The 20,932-nt window shown below is 39.9% G+C and overlaps 1 protein-coding gene across 1 annotated transcript; it reads left to right on the forward strand.

Annotated features, from left to right (window-relative positions):
* The first annotated feature begins 685 nt into the window (after positions 1-685).
* DIP-kappa (Dpr-interacting protein kappa) lies at positions 686-19,711 on the forward strand. Its single transcript, XM_044394966.2, has 12 exons — positions 686-716; positions 6,063-6,104; positions 6,326-6,531; positions 6,870-6,935; positions 6,999-7,038; positions 7,122-7,277; positions 7,357-7,485; positions 9,593-9,730; positions 12,552-12,716; positions 13,655-13,714; positions 14,676-14,762; positions 18,894-19,711. Exons 1-12 carry the CDS (start codon positions 686-688, stop codon positions 19,634-19,636), a joined length of 1,863 nt encoding a protein of 620 aa, XP_044250901.1. The 3' UTR covers positions 19,637-19,711.
* Positions 19,712-20,932: the final 1,221 nt, after the last annotated feature.

The following is a 20,932-nucleotide window of genomic DNA, read 5'->3' on the forward strand; positions in this document are numbered from 1 at the left end:
CAGGCGTAAGAGCAGCTGAACGTTTTATTGCATGAGCGACGGCTAACAAGGCACTTGTGTGTGTGTGTGGGCAGGGGGTTTCTATATGGCTGCACTAATATGTGTGACTGGGGGCAATCGTGGCTTTTTCCATAAATAATTTAGGTGTGAAGATTAAATCGTTGCGATATGGTTGAAATTGTTGACAACTTAATTTGTAAAGTGGTTTCTGCGGCCGGAAACGCTCAGTTTGCCCGGAAATGCTCCTCGCCTAGAAGTATGCAACAAAAATGATCGGCACTTGAGTCGAACAAACCGCGCCACACCATCCGGAAGACAACACGGCGCATACGTAATCTACGCCGGGCGAAAAGAACGAAAGGCCAATTGAATTATTGAAAAATTAACCAGCTCGCAATAAAAGGGGTAAAAAGGCATGAAGTGCATTTCTCGGCGCGTGAGTGTGTGAAATATTGCCTGAATAATGCAGAACACACTCAGGAGTTGAGTTCACTGCTGTTCGCAGCCGACTGTCGATTGCTGCTGCACTTGACACAACTCCACTTCGGTCTCTCTCCTCAGCTCCGCCGTCTGTCTGCAGTTTAATTGCCGTCATCTGTTTGTTAATTGCTACATAATTGTTTGAAATAAATTCACTTACGACTCGTTTCGCTCTGTTGTCCCGCTTCCATCTTTCGCAGGCAAGATGTCGCCAGCCATCGAAGCGCTGACGGGGCGTATGAGTAATGCGCTGCACAGTGTCGGGCACTTTTGATGGCCATGCAATTTGCATGTACTTTAATTTCCCACTGTCACATCGCCGAGTTGAGTGAGTGCCGTTTGGCAAGTGAACGAGTTGAGTGAGTGGCAGTAGCATGTTTAATTCAGGATTGGGTGGACCTGAGTTGCAGCCGAAAACTTAAACGATTTATTGATCAAAAATGGCCAGATTTCCTCAACATTTTGACATTTTAAAAGCAAATTTATAAGTCTATATGTATGCCATTATTTTATATGGTTTTAACAATTACAAATTCAGACAAAATTCTTTACAAAAATATAAATTATACATATTACAGCCAATATTAAATTTTTTTTCTCATTGGATTGGAAATAATTAAAATGTTCGTTTTCTGAAGTACTTTATTATGTTCAGTAAAATTATTTTCTAACAATATTGAAATTTAAAGTAATTTAATTTAATTTAAAGTTTAAATACCCGAGTCATACAGTGTTTTTTATTCTCCGTAAACTAATATTTTAAACTGTTCTGTGCTACCCACTTGAAGTGAGCAAGCCGCAATTATATTTGCATAGCTCCACCTGCCCGTAATGCAATCTACTGCGTTTGTCACAATCATTTATTAAAACGTTAAGCGCAGTTTAAGCGTAGCCGCTGTCAGGTGACTAAAGCCATGGCCAACACCTCAAGGACCCCGTCAGGCACTTCGCAGGAACGGAGTCCCAGAGTTCCGAGGTCCTGAATCCGACGAGATGGCAACATAAGTCATAAGGAGGGTGAACTGCAGTTCGGGGATGGGAAGGCGGATCCCCAGCACTCTCCTCAGCTGGGATGTTTTATGCTTTCGCTCACTTTCCGACACATTTTCGCACATACTTTGTTTTTATTTGCAGCACGCTCCGGGGGGCAAGCTGACTTGAGCTGCTGCAGCTGCCAGCTCCACTCCAGATGGACCCAGATTTTCCGTCCTGTGCCCGCGTGTCGTTATGAATAATGAGTTTTCTGCTGCACTGAAATCATCGCACTCGCCGGCTCTCGATTTAATTAAAGTTCTTAATGAGTTTTCCGAATCGCGCCATCGATCAGGTCGAACGTGGTATTGAAGCATTGTCTTGTCATGTAAAGCACTGGCTGGGTTTTTGGCCGGGACACTCAATAAGTATCCCCATTTTCCCAACATGTGTTTTCCGAGTTCACTTCGAGTTCATTTGGCTGCCAAGTTGGAGAAATGCACTTTTGCCGCATCTGCAATTCGTTCTGCGGTCTCTTCTGTTTTCTCCTGAATATATGAGTACATATATTGTCGGGTAGATATTTGCTTTGCATTCTTAGACACTTTTTTCGTACCATCCCCTCCTTGCCCTCACTTCCCTTTGCACAAATTCATGACATTCTACGGCTTGGGTTTTCTGTGTTGGATTTTGTGGGAATCTGGTTGGAATTCACTCTATGACAAAAAGTAAACAATTTGCACAAAGCATTTCGTATGCTACCAGCTGTAGTGTGCATTCCTGATTAACAGTTGCTAACCTGTTGGGTTTAGTAGTCAAGTTTCTATTTGTTGGATGACAAGGATCTATGAATATATCAAATATCTTTTTTTTTGCGGATATATATTTAGGATTCCAAAAATATGCACACGTTTTTTAGATGTTACATTTTATTTTAAGGCGCTCGCTACAGATTTTTAACTGATTTCCTTTGAACAAGATTTCAGGAAATTTTCTGATAATTTTGATAAATATACTTATTTTTTTTTTTAGACAAATTCCAAATTTTTATTTTTAATAAAAGGTATTTTCTTGTGTATTTTGCTGACTCTGATTACTCAATAGGTATTTATCTTACCTTGCCTGATTTAATTAAACCGCATAGGCTACAATGTAGCCCCAAAGCCGAAGCCTGCAATCCGGTTATTAAATCGTGCCTTCTGTTTAAGCCATCGGTAATCAAAATTCAATATAATCAGCTTGTTTTGGCACTTAAGCTTTAATGTAAATAGGCCTTAGTGCCGTCGGCTACCTTATTAAACACACGCACTCTCACACTCACAGATGGGGGTGGGACAGCCTACAGAGTCAGTTGGAAGTTAATTGCATAATGACCGAGAGCCGGCATTTAATCAGCTCGTTTGTCAACAAAGTGCAAGTATAATCAGTTTGTGGGCGGGGGGTATGGAAATAGAGCTCGGCGGCCAGTGAAGATTTGCTGGCCTTGTCAAACGCTAAACTAATTACGTATACGCAATGTGATTATGAGCTCGCTGCTGATTAGGCTCCGTGGGTGGCGAGAATATGGTCGAGTGCTTGGTGAGCTTGTAATGGGCCGCAAAGTGTTCCGGACGACGCCATAAGCCGCAATAATGACCCGCACAAGGAGCATCTGCGATACGAAATAAAAACAATGTGCTCGTTGTCCAAATATTGGTTGACATATTGCGGATTTAAAATGATTTGTGGCTGTCAATCCCCGGGAATTAAACAAATACATTTGAATAATGCGAGGCAATCAGCAAACAAAACGCAAGACTGATTGCCGGCAATAAAAGTGGACCATAAAAAGCGATAACATCATATTTATAAGCGCCGTCAAGACCCACGTCCCACGTCCTCAGTCCAAAACCATCTCCCAAGGCGCCGGCAAGCGTTGAAAGCGATTATATGCGTAAATATAAAAATGGCAAAAAGACAAATAAACGACAATAAACGGCCAGCAGAAGTATTCCTCGAGCTCCATCATTCCTCCTCCGCCTCCCAAAGGCATCCCGGCCGAATAAACGAAAAAAATGGCCAACAAAAAAGATGGGCCCATAAAAAGGAAACGGAAGAAAAGCTCAGCGAGGACCTAAGCAGCTTACAGTGGGGCGAAGGTTAATATTTTTTGGGAATAAATATTTTTGGTACAGGAAAACAACTCTTCTTTAAAAGATAACCATACCTATAGTTAAAATGGTCTATGGACCATTTTAAGATTCCGAAATTTAAGTAATATAAAAATTCATTGACAATTCAAAAGTATTGTACAAAGCCTGTACCAAACTTTTTGTAAAAGGTTAAATAGTCAGCTGATATAGAGATTTAATTTTATGTAACTGAGTTTCGAAAACTCATTTAAAAAACAAAGTTTTGAGTGGTAGTCTAAAATTTTATTAGGATTTTTACCATATCCATCCACTGTACCATAAGTTTATATGCGGCTATTGCCGAAAATCGAGTAGGCAGCACGTCTGGGCCAAAGTTTCCTTTTGTGTGTGTCCTTTGTTTATGACCGCCATTTGGTTTGCGGAGACCGTCGAGATTATGCCGGAGAATGGGAAGGTGAAAGCTGCTTTAGGCCTGGCTAACTCGCCGTCACCACAACCTGTAATCTCTCCTCCCATTGTGAACTGTAATTCCGTCAAAAGGTGGGAAGCGACTGCAATGCAGATTGGCTGCGCATCTGTGAAAGTGCTGAAATTTTAAATCTACTAAATGCAGCCTTTAAACTACGTATTTGAATTAGCATGCTGGCTAAATGCTCTTCAAAAACAAAGCAAATAAACACAATTACAAAAAGAGCTGATTAAATTTGCATTCAGCGAGTGTTTAAAGTAATATTTTTTTAAAGTTTTTGTTTTTATTTATTTCAGGGTATTTTGGAGCATTTTATATTAAACCAAAAAAAAACCTTGATATTTTAATTAATTAATTTTTATTTTGTATAATCTTTAAACTATTTATGAGTTTAGATGTTTTGGTAAAAATATTTTTTTGTGGACTATTTTAAAACTTGTACTAGGTATCAAAGCAGCCCATAACAACTTGGGTTTGGGGTAGGCTCATTGAAAGTGGCTGGCTGTTTTCAGCTCGCACATTTCCCCGTTGCGTTTTGTTTGCTCAAAGTTCAAAAGGCAGTTTGGGTTTTGGCGGGAACCTGCCGCCGTCGAGCCTGACAAATTGAATGGTTGCCCGCGTTTGCACAAAGCGGCCAATGGGTGCAGGTGGACACAGGACAAACAGAATCTCGGACGCCACATCCTGAATGGAGCTGTGGAGCTCGGTAGCTCTGACTGATTGACTGGCGTTTAGAGTCGAGAGTTAGGAGTCGAGGGGAGTCATGCAAAGTGTTTGTGACCCAAACACAGGAGCTAAAAAAAAAATCAAATTAAAGGCAAAAACTTAAATATATAAATTACGAATGCAAAGGCTGAGCGCCGTCAAATGGGCTTCATTTTACATTGCCAGAATGCCAGAGAATGCCAGGTGCTTTTCGGCAGGATTAAGGCCAAAAGAGTCAGGGACAAATCTCAGTGGCGATAAAAAGAGCTGCTCATTAAATGGCAAGGGGAAAAGCGAAATAGCACATTCAAATGCCGGGAAGCTGCAGAGTGCAACCTGTCAGGTTAAACTTAAAAAATAGAAAGCCACGAAAGAAACCAGGAGGAAAGGCAGCTAAACTGTACGAAAAACGTGCTAAAACGTAAATCAACAGCGAAAATCGTGTTGAGCATTTTTTCCTAGCTGAAAAGGCATAAACAGCAGCTGCTTTCCTCCGGGAGAAGTGAAGTTGAAAAGTGCCAGCACAAAATGAGAAGGATGGGAAAGGACATCTGGGGGGCGGTAAGCCAATGGAAAGGAAGAACAGGAAACGGCAGCAGTTGTCCTGCTGGCCAAGACTGCCAAAGTACTGGCCAAAGTGAACGTAATTCAATATGCGGCACCGTGTTAAAAGCTGTAAAAATGCTTAAGCGTTTTTCAATTTACCCGGTTTTATGTTACGGCTAAAGCTTGAAGCGTTCTCCAGCTAGCTCCAATTTCTTTAACGCTTGTTCGACTCATTTGTAAAGTGTTTGACACGCCCATAAAAAAAGGCAGTCAGGACGAATATTCTCGATATTGCAAATAACAGTCACAAACAAATTTGACTTCTTTGCCATCGGGACAAAGAACATTGCTAGTTTGCAATTTCCGTCAAGTTTTTATTTGAAAAATTTTCTGCCCAACACCTTTCACCTTTTTTGCAAAGTAAAACTTTCCGCTGCAGCTGTGGGGAAAATGGGTAAAAAGTGCCAACGCAGCCAGAAACAATTAAACTTGAACTTTTGTCATAGAGCGAGTGCAATAAATGAAACTAAAAACAGAACGGAAATCTGAAAGCGCAGCAGGAATTTCTGCCGTATCAGCAAAACATGGCGACAGACACCGAGTTTCCTGTCCTGTCCAAGACCAAGTTTTCGGATGGCGTGGCTAATTAATTTTTGTTTATCGCCCATATGGAGCGGGCAGCCAAAATTCCGGCGGAGAAATTAAATTAAATTAATTAAATGTTCTAACGCTCTTCATTTCGTTCGTTTCGCTTGCAGGCAAACACACGCGACTGGACAGTCAGCAGACGGCACAGGAAGGTAATTAATATCAGCACTCATTTCTCCTTTTACGAGGAGGCCCTTAGCCACACGGGACGTATGCGCAATGTGCCGCAGTGCAGTGGAAAGCAAGCAGAAAATATCTTGTTCCCTTTCTGCTTTTGCTGGCAGAAAGGGATATGGGGAATTAATTTAACGAAATGGACTGGAGTGCAAAAAAATAGTTTACCTAGAATCATTCCCGTTAACTCCTGTTTCAGATTCCGACTTTCCGCGATTCGCGGAACCCATTGCCAATGTCACCGTCTCCGTGGGTCGAGATGCCCTGATGGCCTGCGTGGTGGAGAACCTCAAGGGTTACAAGGTGGCCTGGGTGCGAGTGGACACGCAGACGATCCTCTCCATTCACCATAACGTCATCTCACAGAACAGCCGCATCAGCCTGACCTACAATGACCATCGATCGGTGGGTGTTAGCCTAAAAACAATTAAAAGAAAATCACAAAAAGATATAAACAATTTGCATTTAAACCGACCAGAAAAAGAGATCAATGTACTCGACACAAAGAAGAATAGCCGCGTGCCCAAAGCAAGATTGGCGTGTGACCGCAGCCATACATTTAATAAATACTTAAAGAAGAAATTAGAGAAAATTTTTCATAAAATTAAACTTAACTCTTAATACAAAAGAATATTTATTTAATTTATAAATCAGATATATAAATGGTTAAATATTGACTTTTTAAGTTATAGTTATAAAACTAATGTTATGTTTCAATCTCCTCACAATAATTGGTTCCGCAGTGGTATTTGCACATCAAGGAGGTGGAGGAGACGGATCGCGGTTGGTACATGTGCCAAGTAAACACGGTGAGCTCGAGAGTTCTGGGTAACTTAAGGGAATCACCCGTCTAATCTCTTTATCCCCGATAGGATCCCATGCGCTCGAGGAAGGGCTACCTGCAGGTGGTGGGTGAGTACGAAAACTAATCCTTATAGCTGTCCACTGACCCCCAGAGTGACCTTCAATTACCTCTCTTTCCCCCTTCTCGATAGTTCCACCCATGATTGTCGAGGGCCTGACCAGCAACGACATGGTGGTGCGCGAGGGTCAGAATGTCTCGCTGGTCTGCAAGGCACGTGGCTATCCGGAGCCCTACGTCATGTGGCGTCGCGAGGACGGCGAGGAGATGCTAATTGGCGGGGAGCACGGTAAGCGACCCTATTCCGCCGCATTGCACATGGCGTAAAGAGGTATTTTCTCCCCTCCCTTTCCCAATCCATTACCAAGTCAACGTGGTCGACGGCGAGCTGCTGCACATCACCAAAGTGAGTCGCCTGCACATGGCCGCATATCTGTGCGTCGCCTCCAACGGAGTCCCGCCTTCGATTAGCAAGCGGGTCCACCTGCGTGTGCAATGTGAGTAAATGTCAATCGATGGGCCACTCGGCCAAAGTTGGCTGACCCCTTGGCCCAGACGGAAGCTAAACAGTTGATTACTGTTACTAGAATATCATGCCATAACTTAGATTTACTACTGAACAAAAAGAGCACTTTAATAATATAATATCATTTATCTTTAAAAGGCCCTATTAATTTTTATATTGCTTTTTATTAATATTTCAATTTACAACCAAAAAAAAATCGACCATATGTCACTAAAACACAATTAAATCTAAATAATATCTAGATAACATAAATTAAATAATAATAATTCTATTCAACCGACAAATATCATAATCAGTAATATACAACCAATAATTTTTAGATATTCGTAAAATAGCAGCGAACTTTTAGTAAGCTATAACTCCGCAGAAAGTAATCAATTTTATAGTTTAAATGAATTCAGTGCATCAGCATTTTCCACCGTCTTTTTCCTGCTGCTGCGTAGAACGGAAACGGCAAAAATAACGTAAAATCCATTTTGGGCTCAACTCTTTTGCAATATTTATGCCATGTAGAAAGGGGAAGGGAATGGGAAATGTGGCTGTGACGAGCGCTGAATTCAATGCGTAAAATACACAAAACAAGGCAGCAACCCACTCCATCCCTCATGTACCTTCCACGCATTTCCAACCCCTGCTTCATGTTGCCAATGCAGTTTTTGGGGCAATAACCGCAACGCGTCCTCAACATTGGCATACAAAGCGGAGATGGAGGTGGGGTGGTGGGGCTTGTGGATGGAAATGGGTGGCCAACTTCCCACGCACTTGGCCAAAATCGACCAAAAGCTGCAGTCACGTTAAATTAATTTACCTGTGAGAGTCTGACCGTGTGTGTCGTGTCCCACTGCCTGCGGTTAAAAGCTTTAGAGATGGACAGATTATGATAGGATAAACCAAGCAACTATAGATTACTAACTGATCAGAAAATTGAAAAAGAAAAATTGAAAATTTACTTTAAAAGAATATCCCCATTTTGACAAAAAAAAATTACTTTTATAATTTATTCACTAATTTTAAATGAATGTGCAACCCTACGTCAAAATGTTTTTTTCATATTGAAACTCTTAACTATAAATATTTGAATTTATAAAGCATTTAGCTGCCAGCTTTGCCCAACTACCATCTCCATTCTCGACGCGCTGATGCACTGCGCTCATTTCACTTTGTTTGTTGGCGTTTGTTTGTTTGCTTGTTGGTTTGTCGGCAGGTGTTATTTTGTGCCCCCGTGATGTGTGCGTGGCCAAAATGCGTTCAACATTCGCAGAGCAGCTTTTGTTGTTACTGTGAGGGGGGGCTCACAACCAACCCACCCACCCACAAATAGCCATTTTCCCCCAGTATCAACAGCGGCTACAAAAGCTATTTACGCACACACACCCCTTGCCCAGATGGACGGCCATCTAGCAGACACAATCACTCGCTCCCAGGCGCACTTTTAATGACTGAGTGCATTTTAATCCAAAAACAGTTTGTAAACTCACGTAAAATGGTATGCAAAATTCTCGGTAAAACTCGGATGGTGCCGTAGAGCTGATGAAAAGTCCGTGACGTATTCGGTTTGGGTGGTATGGGCTCTCCGAAAAGGGCTCTTGAAAAACAATATTGTTGTTGTATGGTAGATGCAGCTGCCTGCCGGGATAATGGATTCAATTTAAAGATAATGGAAGTGGATTACTTTGTTGAGAACGGAGCTTGCAAAGACACCTAAATGTCTGTCTAAAATAGTGGAAAGCCTAATAAAGTTTTACAACAAATACACAGAATAATCATGATAATATACTTGATATAAAACGATGATCGATTTGATGTTATGTGGTATCAATTTTGACTTGATATGCGGGCATATGAATTCGATATGCTCGAAATGCATAAAACAGGCAAACAGCAAACAGGCGCATGCAATACCAGAAATTTACCATGCGCATATCGATTTAACCGCGACTCGTTTTTTTTTGTGTAGTAGTAAATTAAATGCTAGAAAAATAAATTAAGTACAGATTTTTATGGAATGATTCTCCAGTTTTATATTATTTAGTAAACATTTTTGTTGCAATACTCAAATTAATTTTCATTCCATACAGTTCCGCCGATGCTCTCGATTCCGAATCAGCTGGAGGGAGCCTATCTGGGCCAAGATGTCATACTCGAGTGCCACACCGAGGCGTATCCAGCTTCGATTAACTACTGGACCACAGAGCGTGGTGACATGATCATATCGGGTAAGTTAAGGTCGTAAATCGATCTTCTGAGGGACCTGTAAATCAAATCGATAAAATACAATAAAGAAACCGAATTTATTAACTGGAAAATGATTGTAAATAAGCTTACAATGTAATCATCATGCATACCAATACCTCAGACTCAGACTCCTCAGATTCGCTTAAGTCCGGCCCACAGAAAATTGTCATGGGAAAAGGCCCAACAAAAATAAGGAAAACACCATGAAAAAGCGAAAACCTCAGTTGAGCTGATCCCGTTTATTTCGCTTTTTCAGATGCAAGGGAGTGCAAGTGAATGTTGATGGGATGTTTTTTTGTTTTTTACAGTTTTACATGGAAGTTTTCGGCTTTTTTATGTACTTTTCGCCATAAAATGCGTTGCACTGTACATACAGTGTGACGGGCTTAAAATACACATTTACATGCAAGTCCGCACGAGATACAGAGACATTGTGGCATTTTGAACTGCTCTGCCTTAAAGTGTCTCGTCTTTATGGGGTGACATTTTAACAGTTTTCTTTTGATTGACACAGAGATTGAACATGTGTCAGAGAGTTCCGAGCTGAGGTCCAACAAAGTCACCTCAAAAGAATTTTCTAAAGCGATGAAAATACCCAAACTTCCTTCTATATTTTACATTTCTATAGTACACCCATATTCCCCATTAAACCTCGACTTAAAGTTGACGTGGAATACCCATATTTCAAACACACAAAATTATTAATTAACCTCAGTGCTTTCAAAACGCAATCCAAATTAAATATGGTCAAAATTGAAATAATCAAAACTAATAAATAACATATTTGATGCGCTGGAAATGGGCAATTCCAGCGTGAAATAAATACACAAAACACAAATTGAATAAAGAAAGTGGAAACTATCGGAAAATATTATTTTGTTGCGGAAATTATTTAAACATAATCACGTTGGCTGGCATATTTGCATGGGCGCCAAAATACCATTGGGAGTTGGAAATATGCTGCAGTTTAAATTGTGTGCCGGAACTCATGGCAATTGTTGCCAAATTAAAACGGAAAATAAATATAAAATTGCAATAGGGATGTCAATTTACATTCTGAGTAGATCAAAATATATTTTTTCTAAATGAAACTTCGAGAAACTACCACTCAATAGTCATTGGAATTCCTACTGCCTTGGGACAAACATCAAATCAAATACAAGCCAACCTTCATGACTCATTGATGGCAGCTCATATGCATAAAAATCGAGCTAAATATAGACGAGCCTTTGATGGACTGTCATTCGGTTTCATTTTATGCTTAAATGTCACTTTGTTTGTTCGATAAGGAAGACATAGCCATGCCCAAATCAAAGCCAAAACTACGGCCAGCCTTTTGCTGTCCCAGGTAGGAAATTCGGAGGCGGAAATGTGACATTCCATATGCACACACGCACAGGCGACAAGCTAAGCCGCAGCTAGGAAAATGCGAACTAAGATATGAGATATGAAAGCCGTGGCCATGATGTATGGCTAACAGTATCCAAAAGTTTGGGTAATAAATTTTAACCGCTTTTCCATAGAGTTTCATATGTTTTAGCTGTCTATAAAGTGAGCTACGGTAATGAGAGTAGTTTGAAAAGTTCGACTGCTCTTCTACTTATAACTTATTCAATAAATATTTATAATTAAGTATTTAAAAGATTTTAAAATGTATAAGAAAATGTTTAAGCAATTTATTGCGTACGTTTTTGTTTTTTATGATTAGATAAAAATGTTTTTACTATAAACCGACTTCCATGTTTACAAACAGCCCTCGTTTAACTGTCTACAGCAGATGCCATGTATCACAAAACGTATGGAATGCCAGTCGTCGGCAGGACAAGCAATTCTTCAGGCAGTTCAAGAAACCGAAACTTTCCTTTAATGCGGCGGGTATTAAAAGTATAAAGTTCCTCGAAAGACTTGGCAGGCAGGCAGGAAAAGAATTGCTGCCGCCGATGATTATGAGAAAAATTATATATTTGCGTGTCAGTGGGCCTTACATGTGGGACCTCGGATAGTTGTGGCATGTGCAGAGAGATGGAGAAGTATCACAAAAGGTGACTGGGGCTATAAAAAGAAGTCGCAAGACCGGGCCACATGCATGTTGGGCGCCATGTGGAAAATTGTTTTCCCTCATTGTTTGGGGCTGACGAAAAACAGAAAAACAGGGAAAACTAAAGACATTTGTCACAGGAACACACAAATACACACGGAGCTACAGACAAAGGACAACATGACGTATGGGTAACATGCGATATCGCCTTACAATGCGCCAAGCAATCAAAGTGAAATTAAGTTTATATATTTAATGCTACTTACTGCCAGCTACTTGGACTCGTTTTCCTCGTTGTCCCGAAAAAGTAGGCAACACAAAACGAAATGAAACGAAACGAAAATGGAAATGGAACGAAATTAAAGCCGCAGACGGCAGGAGAACAAAAGTTTTTCTTTTAGATTTTCACTGATTAATGAGAAAAGTTTTAGTTGGCGATGGCGATGGAAATGGCTGAAGAACTGCGCCAGTTTTAATTACACACACTCTCATGGAGGGGGAGGGATGGTATAGGGGTGGTATAGTATGGTATACTATGGCATGGGGCGTAATTAGTTGGAGTCCTCCGATTGAGAAGGCGACTCACTTCACTGCACATGGCCAGCAGTAGCAACAACCCAGTGCAGGTGACATTAATTAATTGATTTTTTCCCCTCACAATCCCAACCATAACGCTATTGCTGGAAAAATTGTCACTGTAATTTATGGCGCGCTCGCTTTAAAGACCGCCGACTGACTGTTTTCCGCATTTTTCGCACTTTCAGACACCTCGAGGGCCGGCGATAAATACGAGACCACATCAACCGTCAGCGGTTACACGAAATACATGAAGTTAAAAATCCGTGCCGTTGGTCCCAACGATTTCGGCACATATCGCTGTGTGGCAAAGAATTCGCTGGGCGAAACAGATGGAAATATAAAGCTGGATGGTAAGGAGATGTATAAACTGATTATACCCGTTACTCGTAGAGTAAATATTTTAAATAAATATTAAATATTAAATATTCTTGATCAGGGTCACTAGCCGAGTCGATCTAGCCATGTCCGTCTGTCCGTCTGTCTGTCTGTCTGTCTGTCTGTCTGTCTGTCTGTCTGCACTCAGAAAATGAATCGCCCTGAATTTTAGAAAATCGCCTATGGATTTGCTTCACTGGCGATTTTTTTCTTTAAAATAAAAAAATTTTCTACTGGTAAAGAAAATTTTCTTCCAATTAATCAAAATTCATTAAATTCAAGAAATATTCCAGAAATATAGAAAAAAATCGCCAGTAAAGCAAATCCATAGGCGATTTTCTAAAATTTTTTTTTGAGTGTGTCTGTCTGTCCGTCTGTCCGTCTGTATGAACGCTGAGATCTCAGAAACTACAAAAGCTAGAAGGTTGAGATTTCCCACACATATTCTTTGGCTTCCTACGCAGCGCAAGTTTATTTTAGCCGAGCGCCACGCCCCCTCTAACGCCCACAATCGCCCACTAACGATTTTAAAATGGGTCCTGCGCCCACATCTTTAAAGATTTCCGAGAAGTATAAATGCAATTTTGTTGTGTATATTTATACCTATCGAAATGTAGAAGACATTTTTCAAATCGGACCATTCATTAAAAAGTTATACGCAATCAAAAATTATATATCTATCTCTCTCGCACTCCCTTTAGCTGAGTTACGATTATTAGTCGGGACACCAACCCGACACAGCGTTCGCACTCCCTTTAGCTGAGTGACGGGTATTAGATAGTCGGGACAACAACCCGACTATAGCGTTCTCTCTTGTTTATTTAATTTAATCAAGCAATGTATAGAATCTTTTTACGTAACTAAAATTTATATTTATGAAGGCTATTTTAATTAAATAATTTATTGTTAACAGAAATGCCGACCCCAACAACTGCCATCATTTCAGAGATGTCCTTGCTCAACCGCAGCTATGGTAAGAGTCAATTTCGTTATTAACCATCGAGTACACCTCACTTATTAAAGTCTGCCGTTTAAAGTACACTTTAAAGAGCAAACTAGTTTGGTTAAAGGCTTACATTTGTATTATAACCAATTCAGAGCCATCCAATCAACTTCCTAATTGATTAAATTTCAACCATAAGCATCGTAGCATAATTTTTTTTGCTTGGTCATGAATAATGTAACACAATAATGGGTTTTTAATTTTATGCACTGCAAAGCACGAAATCACAGTCAGCACCAGACATTAAATTGGTTCATAAGGGCAGATAATCATGAAGGCTAAACCATTTTTGTTTAATTTCATAAAAGTTTTAAAATTTTAAACGTCATTTTAATTGTTAGCTTCGGTTTACAAGACTTATAGATTGGCTAAACACAAACGATAAGAGTCCTTAGCAAGTCGAAATTACAGTAATCAACGCGAATAGCCGAAAACACACAAATCATCGTGAAAGCACACCACATGAGACCGCACCCATTCCATTCCTTATATCCATCCATCCATCCACCTCTCGTTTCGTTTCGACTCCATCAAGTCAAAGTTGCATGCAATTTCTGTTTCCGTTTATTTTCACTTTGCTGGTTGTTCTCCGGCTTTGTTGTTGGGCCCCTCAAAGGGCTTTTAAATGCAAATAGATGCAAAATTAAATAAAAATACCTTAGCATACAATTTAACCCTGGCATCTGTGTAAATGTGTACAACTAAATTCTTTTTCTTCATTGTTTCCCGAACAACCTTCCTGAATTTGAATATTTCTTTCATGTTTTGCCCTCTCTCCAACCAACAACAACAACAACCACCGACAACCGACTACAACAACCGCCATTACTCACGTTTCGCGTTATCCCGAACCGAACTCTCCCTGAACTATATCTCCACTCCTTGACTGACGCTTGCTGCATAAAATTAAAAATGTGTAAAAAATATAAAGATGGCAAGAGACGTCATAGAAATAAATTTGACTCGGCTAACGCTCTGCCTGATTATGGGGTTGAGGAGTGGCGTGACGGTGCCCAAGGTAAGTACTATATCGCCAACAGCCTTTCATCCGTTCCAAGGATCCATCCCCTCTCCCCCTTGTATCCCCAAGAATCCCCTTTTTTTCATCGCTATCTCTTCTTTAGTGGCATTTTATGGACCGTGCTGCATTTGCGAGGCCAAAGTTGCCCCTCGTGGTTGCATTTTTCCTTTCATGGCTTTCATTTCATTTCAAGTGCGTCGCCGTGTGATCTCATAATTTCAATCTATTTTTTTGTGCCTTTTCCTTGGCCGAAAACTTGGACTGTGCATAATATGGCCAGCACTTTGTTGGGCCAAGTGTTTAGCACAAACGTTAAAAATTAATTAAATTTCCGCGTTCTGTGCGAAATGACGCTTACAGTTGGCTGCCTTGTTGTTATTTTCATTCATCCGCATTCCGCGGCAAATACAAATTGCACTTCGTTGCTGCTGCCGTCTTCTTGGATTTGTGCAGTGCCAAAAGCATTGACGGAAAAAGCAATAAATGGGACTTACAGCACAATAACTTTGGCAAGCAAAGATCTCATAATTTGCAAAGAGAATGGTGAAGGATGAGGGGACATTGCAACTTTAAATGGCTATAAAGGTTTTTATTTTCCTTGGGAACAAAAGATAATACATATCTTTAAAGCTAAAAGACCTACAAATATTTTTTTTAAAGTGGGGTAGTTTTAATTGAAGTTTTTCACTTTATTAGGGGATTTTTTTTTCAGGGGACTGTTAAAATCACTTTTTAATATATCTAAAAATTCACTAGATTACGATTCTCGTATGTAAATGAAGTTCATATTATGACCTACTGAAATCCGTGTTCTTTTATTCAAATAAGATTTTAACCTAACCTAAAGTGAAAATAAAAATATTTCTAAAACATTTTCATTCTGTCACATTCTAAATCCGTGTTAGTCATTTCACCCCGTTGTATATGTCTTTTTGGGTTTTGTGGTTCGGTGTTGATCTGTTGATCCCTTCTGCTACAAGTCAAATAAATTTTGCAGCAATAAAAATGCCATCGGGCGACAAAAACACCAACAACACCGAAAACAAGTGGGGGAGAGCAATAAAAACTAGCGACATTGTTGATTGACACTGACATTTTGGCCATGTCAACGACAAAGTCCATTTGGCTGCCCATCTATCTAGTATTTGTGCGAATGTGTGTTTTTGGAACGGAGGTGTGTGCAAAACACTTGTCCTGTTGCATTCGTTTTATGGGCTGTCAAATTTGGCGGCTGAACGCCCTCCGGATATGATAGTGGATATGGCCATGGAATTCCGACCGCAGCGGTCAGCAAATTAGCCATAAACATTGGATTTCAAATTTTCTGCTGCCTGCATTTATTCCGAATTAATCCTTGCTGAATTGCCAGGCGGAACGACTGGCATTATTCTGGTTTCCCTTTTTCCCAACTTATATTCCCGCCTTTGTTTATTGCATTTAAAATGCAATTATTTAAGGCACGCGTCCGTAAAATGCCATTCAACCGACTGCACTAATGAACTGATGCCCAAACTGCTTCAGTGGGTGCGTGGCTGGCCCTTGTCCTGCCCACTCGGATCCTGTTCCTTTTGGCTACAGAGTCCTGGCTCCGGAGGCATTCGTGCATTGCAAGCCCCAAAAAGGGGGCGAAAAGCGGAGAATGCAAAAAACCAGATAAAATGCCTGTTCATTGTGGGAGAGTCTGAAGATGGAGGGGGAGTGGAAACTCAGGCGATAGGATATCGTACCAAGGGCCTTTTCCTAGAGGGCCGTTGACTTTATTGATTCAACATTGGAGTTTGAGACTCCAAGTTGCTGGGAAACTTAATGAAGACGCTTAGCCAGCGATGCTGAATTTGAGAAGCAATTAGGAAAAAAGACTTGGGAGTTTCAAAAAAGGTTTTAAGAAATGGTAGAAGAATAAATTAAACTAAACTAACTCATAAACTAGTAATTTAAATTTAATAAATTTAATATAAATAAGGAAAGTAAATGTAAAAAAAATTTTAATATTTTTAAATTTTACATATACTTTTAAATTTTATAACATTTTCAATTGATAACTTATTATATTGGGAAGAAGAATTTTAGTAGTATTTAATCTATGTGTATTGAATTTAAGCTGGATTAAAAATGCTAGTGAAACTAAAACTAACTGCTGCAATGTGAAATAAACAATTAATGGTGGCATTCAATTTACTATCCAACTGCATTCAAAACAAACGGCTGGCAAAGAGTACCACAAAATGCCATTGGGAAACGCTTTTTTTGATTGATTGCCGATTGGCTGATGCAACGTTGATTTCTCCGCGAATCGTCGCGGCTTATAAATAAAATATCAAAAAAGGCCAGGCAAGGCTCAAAAAAAAGTCAGACAAAGACCAGGCCCAAACGGAAATATTTATTGCCTCACATCAAATGAAATATGCCATCAAAATTGTCTGGCTGTCGGGCTGACACCTTTTCGGTGTGCTCTCAATTAAGCGTAAATGCGGGCATTGACTGTCTGCCTCATCCGCCTCAATCTATATGCCGCTGACATCAATCAAGTGCCGAGGGGAAAAGAGGCAGCTTTTTGCTTTGCCTTCAAGCAGGCCGTCGAAGGTAAACAATCAAAGTGATGCTGGAATCCACGTATGTGGGTCGGAACTTGGGGGATTTCCGTTCGCAACACTTTTGAAGTAGGCTTATGGATCGGAAGGATTCCCCAATGATTTCGCTAAAATCACATACTTAACGTAATGATTTCAGTTGGCTTTTCGTATAAAAATGCCAGCTTTAAAAATCGAATTGGTCCCATTGTCCCGGCGCTTTCGTAGACAATTCAATTTTGCCTTTGGTCTGCCAGCTCGTTCGCAATGTACGCGCATCTATCACTTTATATTTATGACTCTGACTGTTGTGGAAACATCCATTCCACCAACAAACCATTCAGAGCCAAGGGAATGCGCTCTTAAAGCCCACTTTGTGGTTATTTATGGGGTCAGCCGACGAAAAGTCAAACGCCAAAGATTAAAAGCAGATAAAATATATTTAATAGCCCCCGCAGGCCCTGCTGCTCAATCAAAGAACCCATGACAGTGGGTTGTGCGCCGAAAAACGTACCCAAAGGGGTGGAAATTAGAAGAATATTGATGGATTTTTGCAATTAGCGAGCGATTTTTTTAAGTGGACCTCATTATTACTTCGGTACCAGCTCCGATTTCGATTGACATATTTCCCTGTTCTCAACCACTGTCCCTGTATTTTTACGTATATATCCGATATTGACGTGCGGTCAACAAAGTGCGTTCAATGACGTGCATAAAAACCGACAGCAGCAGCAGAAAACGCCACAAAGACACTCAATCAGCCAGAGACAGTGGGGTGTGGGTTGACAACTGGGAAAGTGGGAAAAAGGCGGGAAAGGGCGGACAAAGAACAGTGAAATATGGCCAAGTAATCGCTGTCCGAATGCCTTGACGTTATAAAGAAGTACAACGACGTTATAAAACGGCGGAATGTGCTGGTAAATATGTGTTTATAAAAAGCTGTAAAAAGGGCAACATCAAGGGGTCAACTAGCGGAATGGTGGTGTACATTAATTTTACAGTGATAAGTAAGGCTACTTTTCTGGGTCTTTATAGGGATTTCTACAGTATTATCACTGATTTTTATCTGTACATTTTTATACTTTAGTCAATATTATAATTAAATCATATTTAATTCAATAGAATCAAATACTATTCCATAAATTAACAAGTTAATTACTCCAAAATGCATCAGAACATCTAAAATAAACCAGAAGCATCCCTGCCATTGACGCTTTAATCCAGGGACATAAAATCAATGAGCTAACCGGCAAAGTAACCCTCACACGCACACAATGAACTATTAAGTGCACAGCATACTTTCCGGCAGGGAAGAGCAATTTACTTTAATGCCACCCAAAATCCATATCCCACTCGATGGCACAATCCCCTCGTATCCTGACCAGAACCCAGACCCCAGAACCCGTGATGATAATGTATCCAGTGCCAATTTGGCATTCGGCGAACGCACAAAATAAATGAAAACATAAACCCGACTAACCAAAAAACTGATTACTACATGCTTTCCCTCTCTTTCTCTCTCCCTCTCTTTATCTCTTTCTCTTTCTGTCTCCCTTAGGCAACCATGCTGGGAACAATGGCGATAACAATCAAACGCCCGTGCGTAATCCGCCCGGAGCATTTCACAATTCTGCAGGCTCACTGGCGCAGCATAATCTACTTGCTAAAATAATGCTCGGCATTAAAACGCAATCATTTGGGATTTTCAAACGTTTATCGAGCTCCTTGCCATCGGCGGCGGCGCAGGGCTTTCTCTGGCTGTCGACGTTATCGCCGGTCTCGCCAAGTCGGTGGCGTATGAGTAATATGGAAGGCTGGCCGAATTCACCGGAGACCGTTGTCAACAGCGATGCCGCCGTTGGAAGCTGGATTGAGGGGAGGAAGAGCAACAGCAACCAGAACAATATTACCAACAGCCCACCGAAGTGGGCGTGGCAATTGCGCATATTTCACATTGCTCATACGCCGTGTGGCGCGTCAACGCGGCACTCGAAATGCGAACGCCCATGGCAATCGCTGTGGAAGTGGAAGTGGCAACGTCAATGGCAGTGCCAGTGGCCAATGCTCATTTGCATAGTAATATTGGCTGCTGGATGTTTTGTTCGGTGGCTGCTGCTGCATTTTATCGGCCGCCACATCGGAACATTTTCTATTAGCGCGACGCATAGGCAACATTTAATGTGCACATTTTGGGACACGACCAGCCGTGGTGGTAATAAGGTTGTCGCCAAAAATACCACCTCCCAAAAAGCCAGGCCAAGCACCCTCGAAATGTTGTGCCCTCGGAAGTTTTCAAGATGAAATCAAATAATTGCAAAGGGCGCAAAGAAACTCATTTAGGGCACAAGCGGCTTGAAGAATGGAATGGAAAACCTTGGACAGAGGAGAACCAGAGCAGGGAGGAAGGGAAAGTCAGATATAGATATGTTTATACTAGAGCATAAAATGAAAATCATGTTAAGAACTTAGGAGCTGGCCAAAAGTGACAGCTGGGGATGATGTGCAGCAAGTAACGATGGCTACATCCGACATTCTGCAATTGCTGTGGCTTCGGTCTTTATCGGAAGTCAAACAAAATTTAATGTACCTACGTATTAGTATCAAAATGAATGTCGTTAAATACAAATTATTTTTTATTACAACAAATATCTGGAATATATATGATTTTTTATGTTCTTTCCTATAATTCTTCAATGGACACAGTACCAAAGCTTTGATTGAGAATCAAAAGGATAAGATAATGTAATACCTTTTTTTAAATCACTTTAAATCTTTTATGTTTCCGTTCAGGACTCACACTTTAATAGTCACAGCAGAATAAAAAGTGTTGCATTATGTTAAAACCATAATAGATCCAATTAAATGGAAATAAATTAATTATAAGCCACAAAAAAGGCAAAACAGGAATGGCAAGAAAAGTGTAAAAAACGGTTAATCAAATTTGCATTTAGATGAAAGTATTTACTCATACTCATACATAGCGAATTTACATAGTAAATTTAGCAAAATTATAAAACAAAACAAAAAAGATTAAAAAAAATGGCAAAGCAAAAAAGTGTTGAATTAAGTAATTTATTGGATATAAAGATGAAACTTAAAAACAATGGGAAATGTTTGGCTCATTTTTTGTCACAAAATAATGCTGTTAACAATACAGGCTTATTCAATTAATTAGTCTTGTATTGCATTTAATTTGTTTAATTTTATGTTATTTATGAGTAAGCAAAACATGTAATGATTAATATGTTCCATGAATACCAAATTGATTTAAATTCCTTCTTTATATTATTTACCTTGTTGTTGAGAATTTAATTAGAGCATTTATATACTCCCCTAAATGTAAATATTTAAATATTATAAGCATTAATGAGTATTAAATCAATATATTGAAACTTCGCTGTAAATATGAAAGACAACTATATGTGAATCTATCTATTAATTCTACTTAAGTAAATAAAAGAATTAATTAAAAAATAATTAAATGTGCTTTAGTTTTCATTTGTAAATAAATCTACCACATTAATCTACTAAAGTTGAAATGAATGTTAACGAGTTAATTAAATAAAAGATATATGCATAGATGTAGGACAACCAAAA

The sequence above is a fragment of the Drosophila takahashii genome, chromosome 2L (assembly GCF_030179915.1).
Source record: "Drosophila takahashii strain IR98-3 E-12201 chromosome 2L, DtakHiC1v2, whole genome shotgun sequence".
NCBI classification, from domain to species: domain Eukaryota; kingdom Metazoa; phylum Arthropoda; class Insecta; order Diptera; family Drosophilidae; genus Drosophila; species Drosophila takahashii.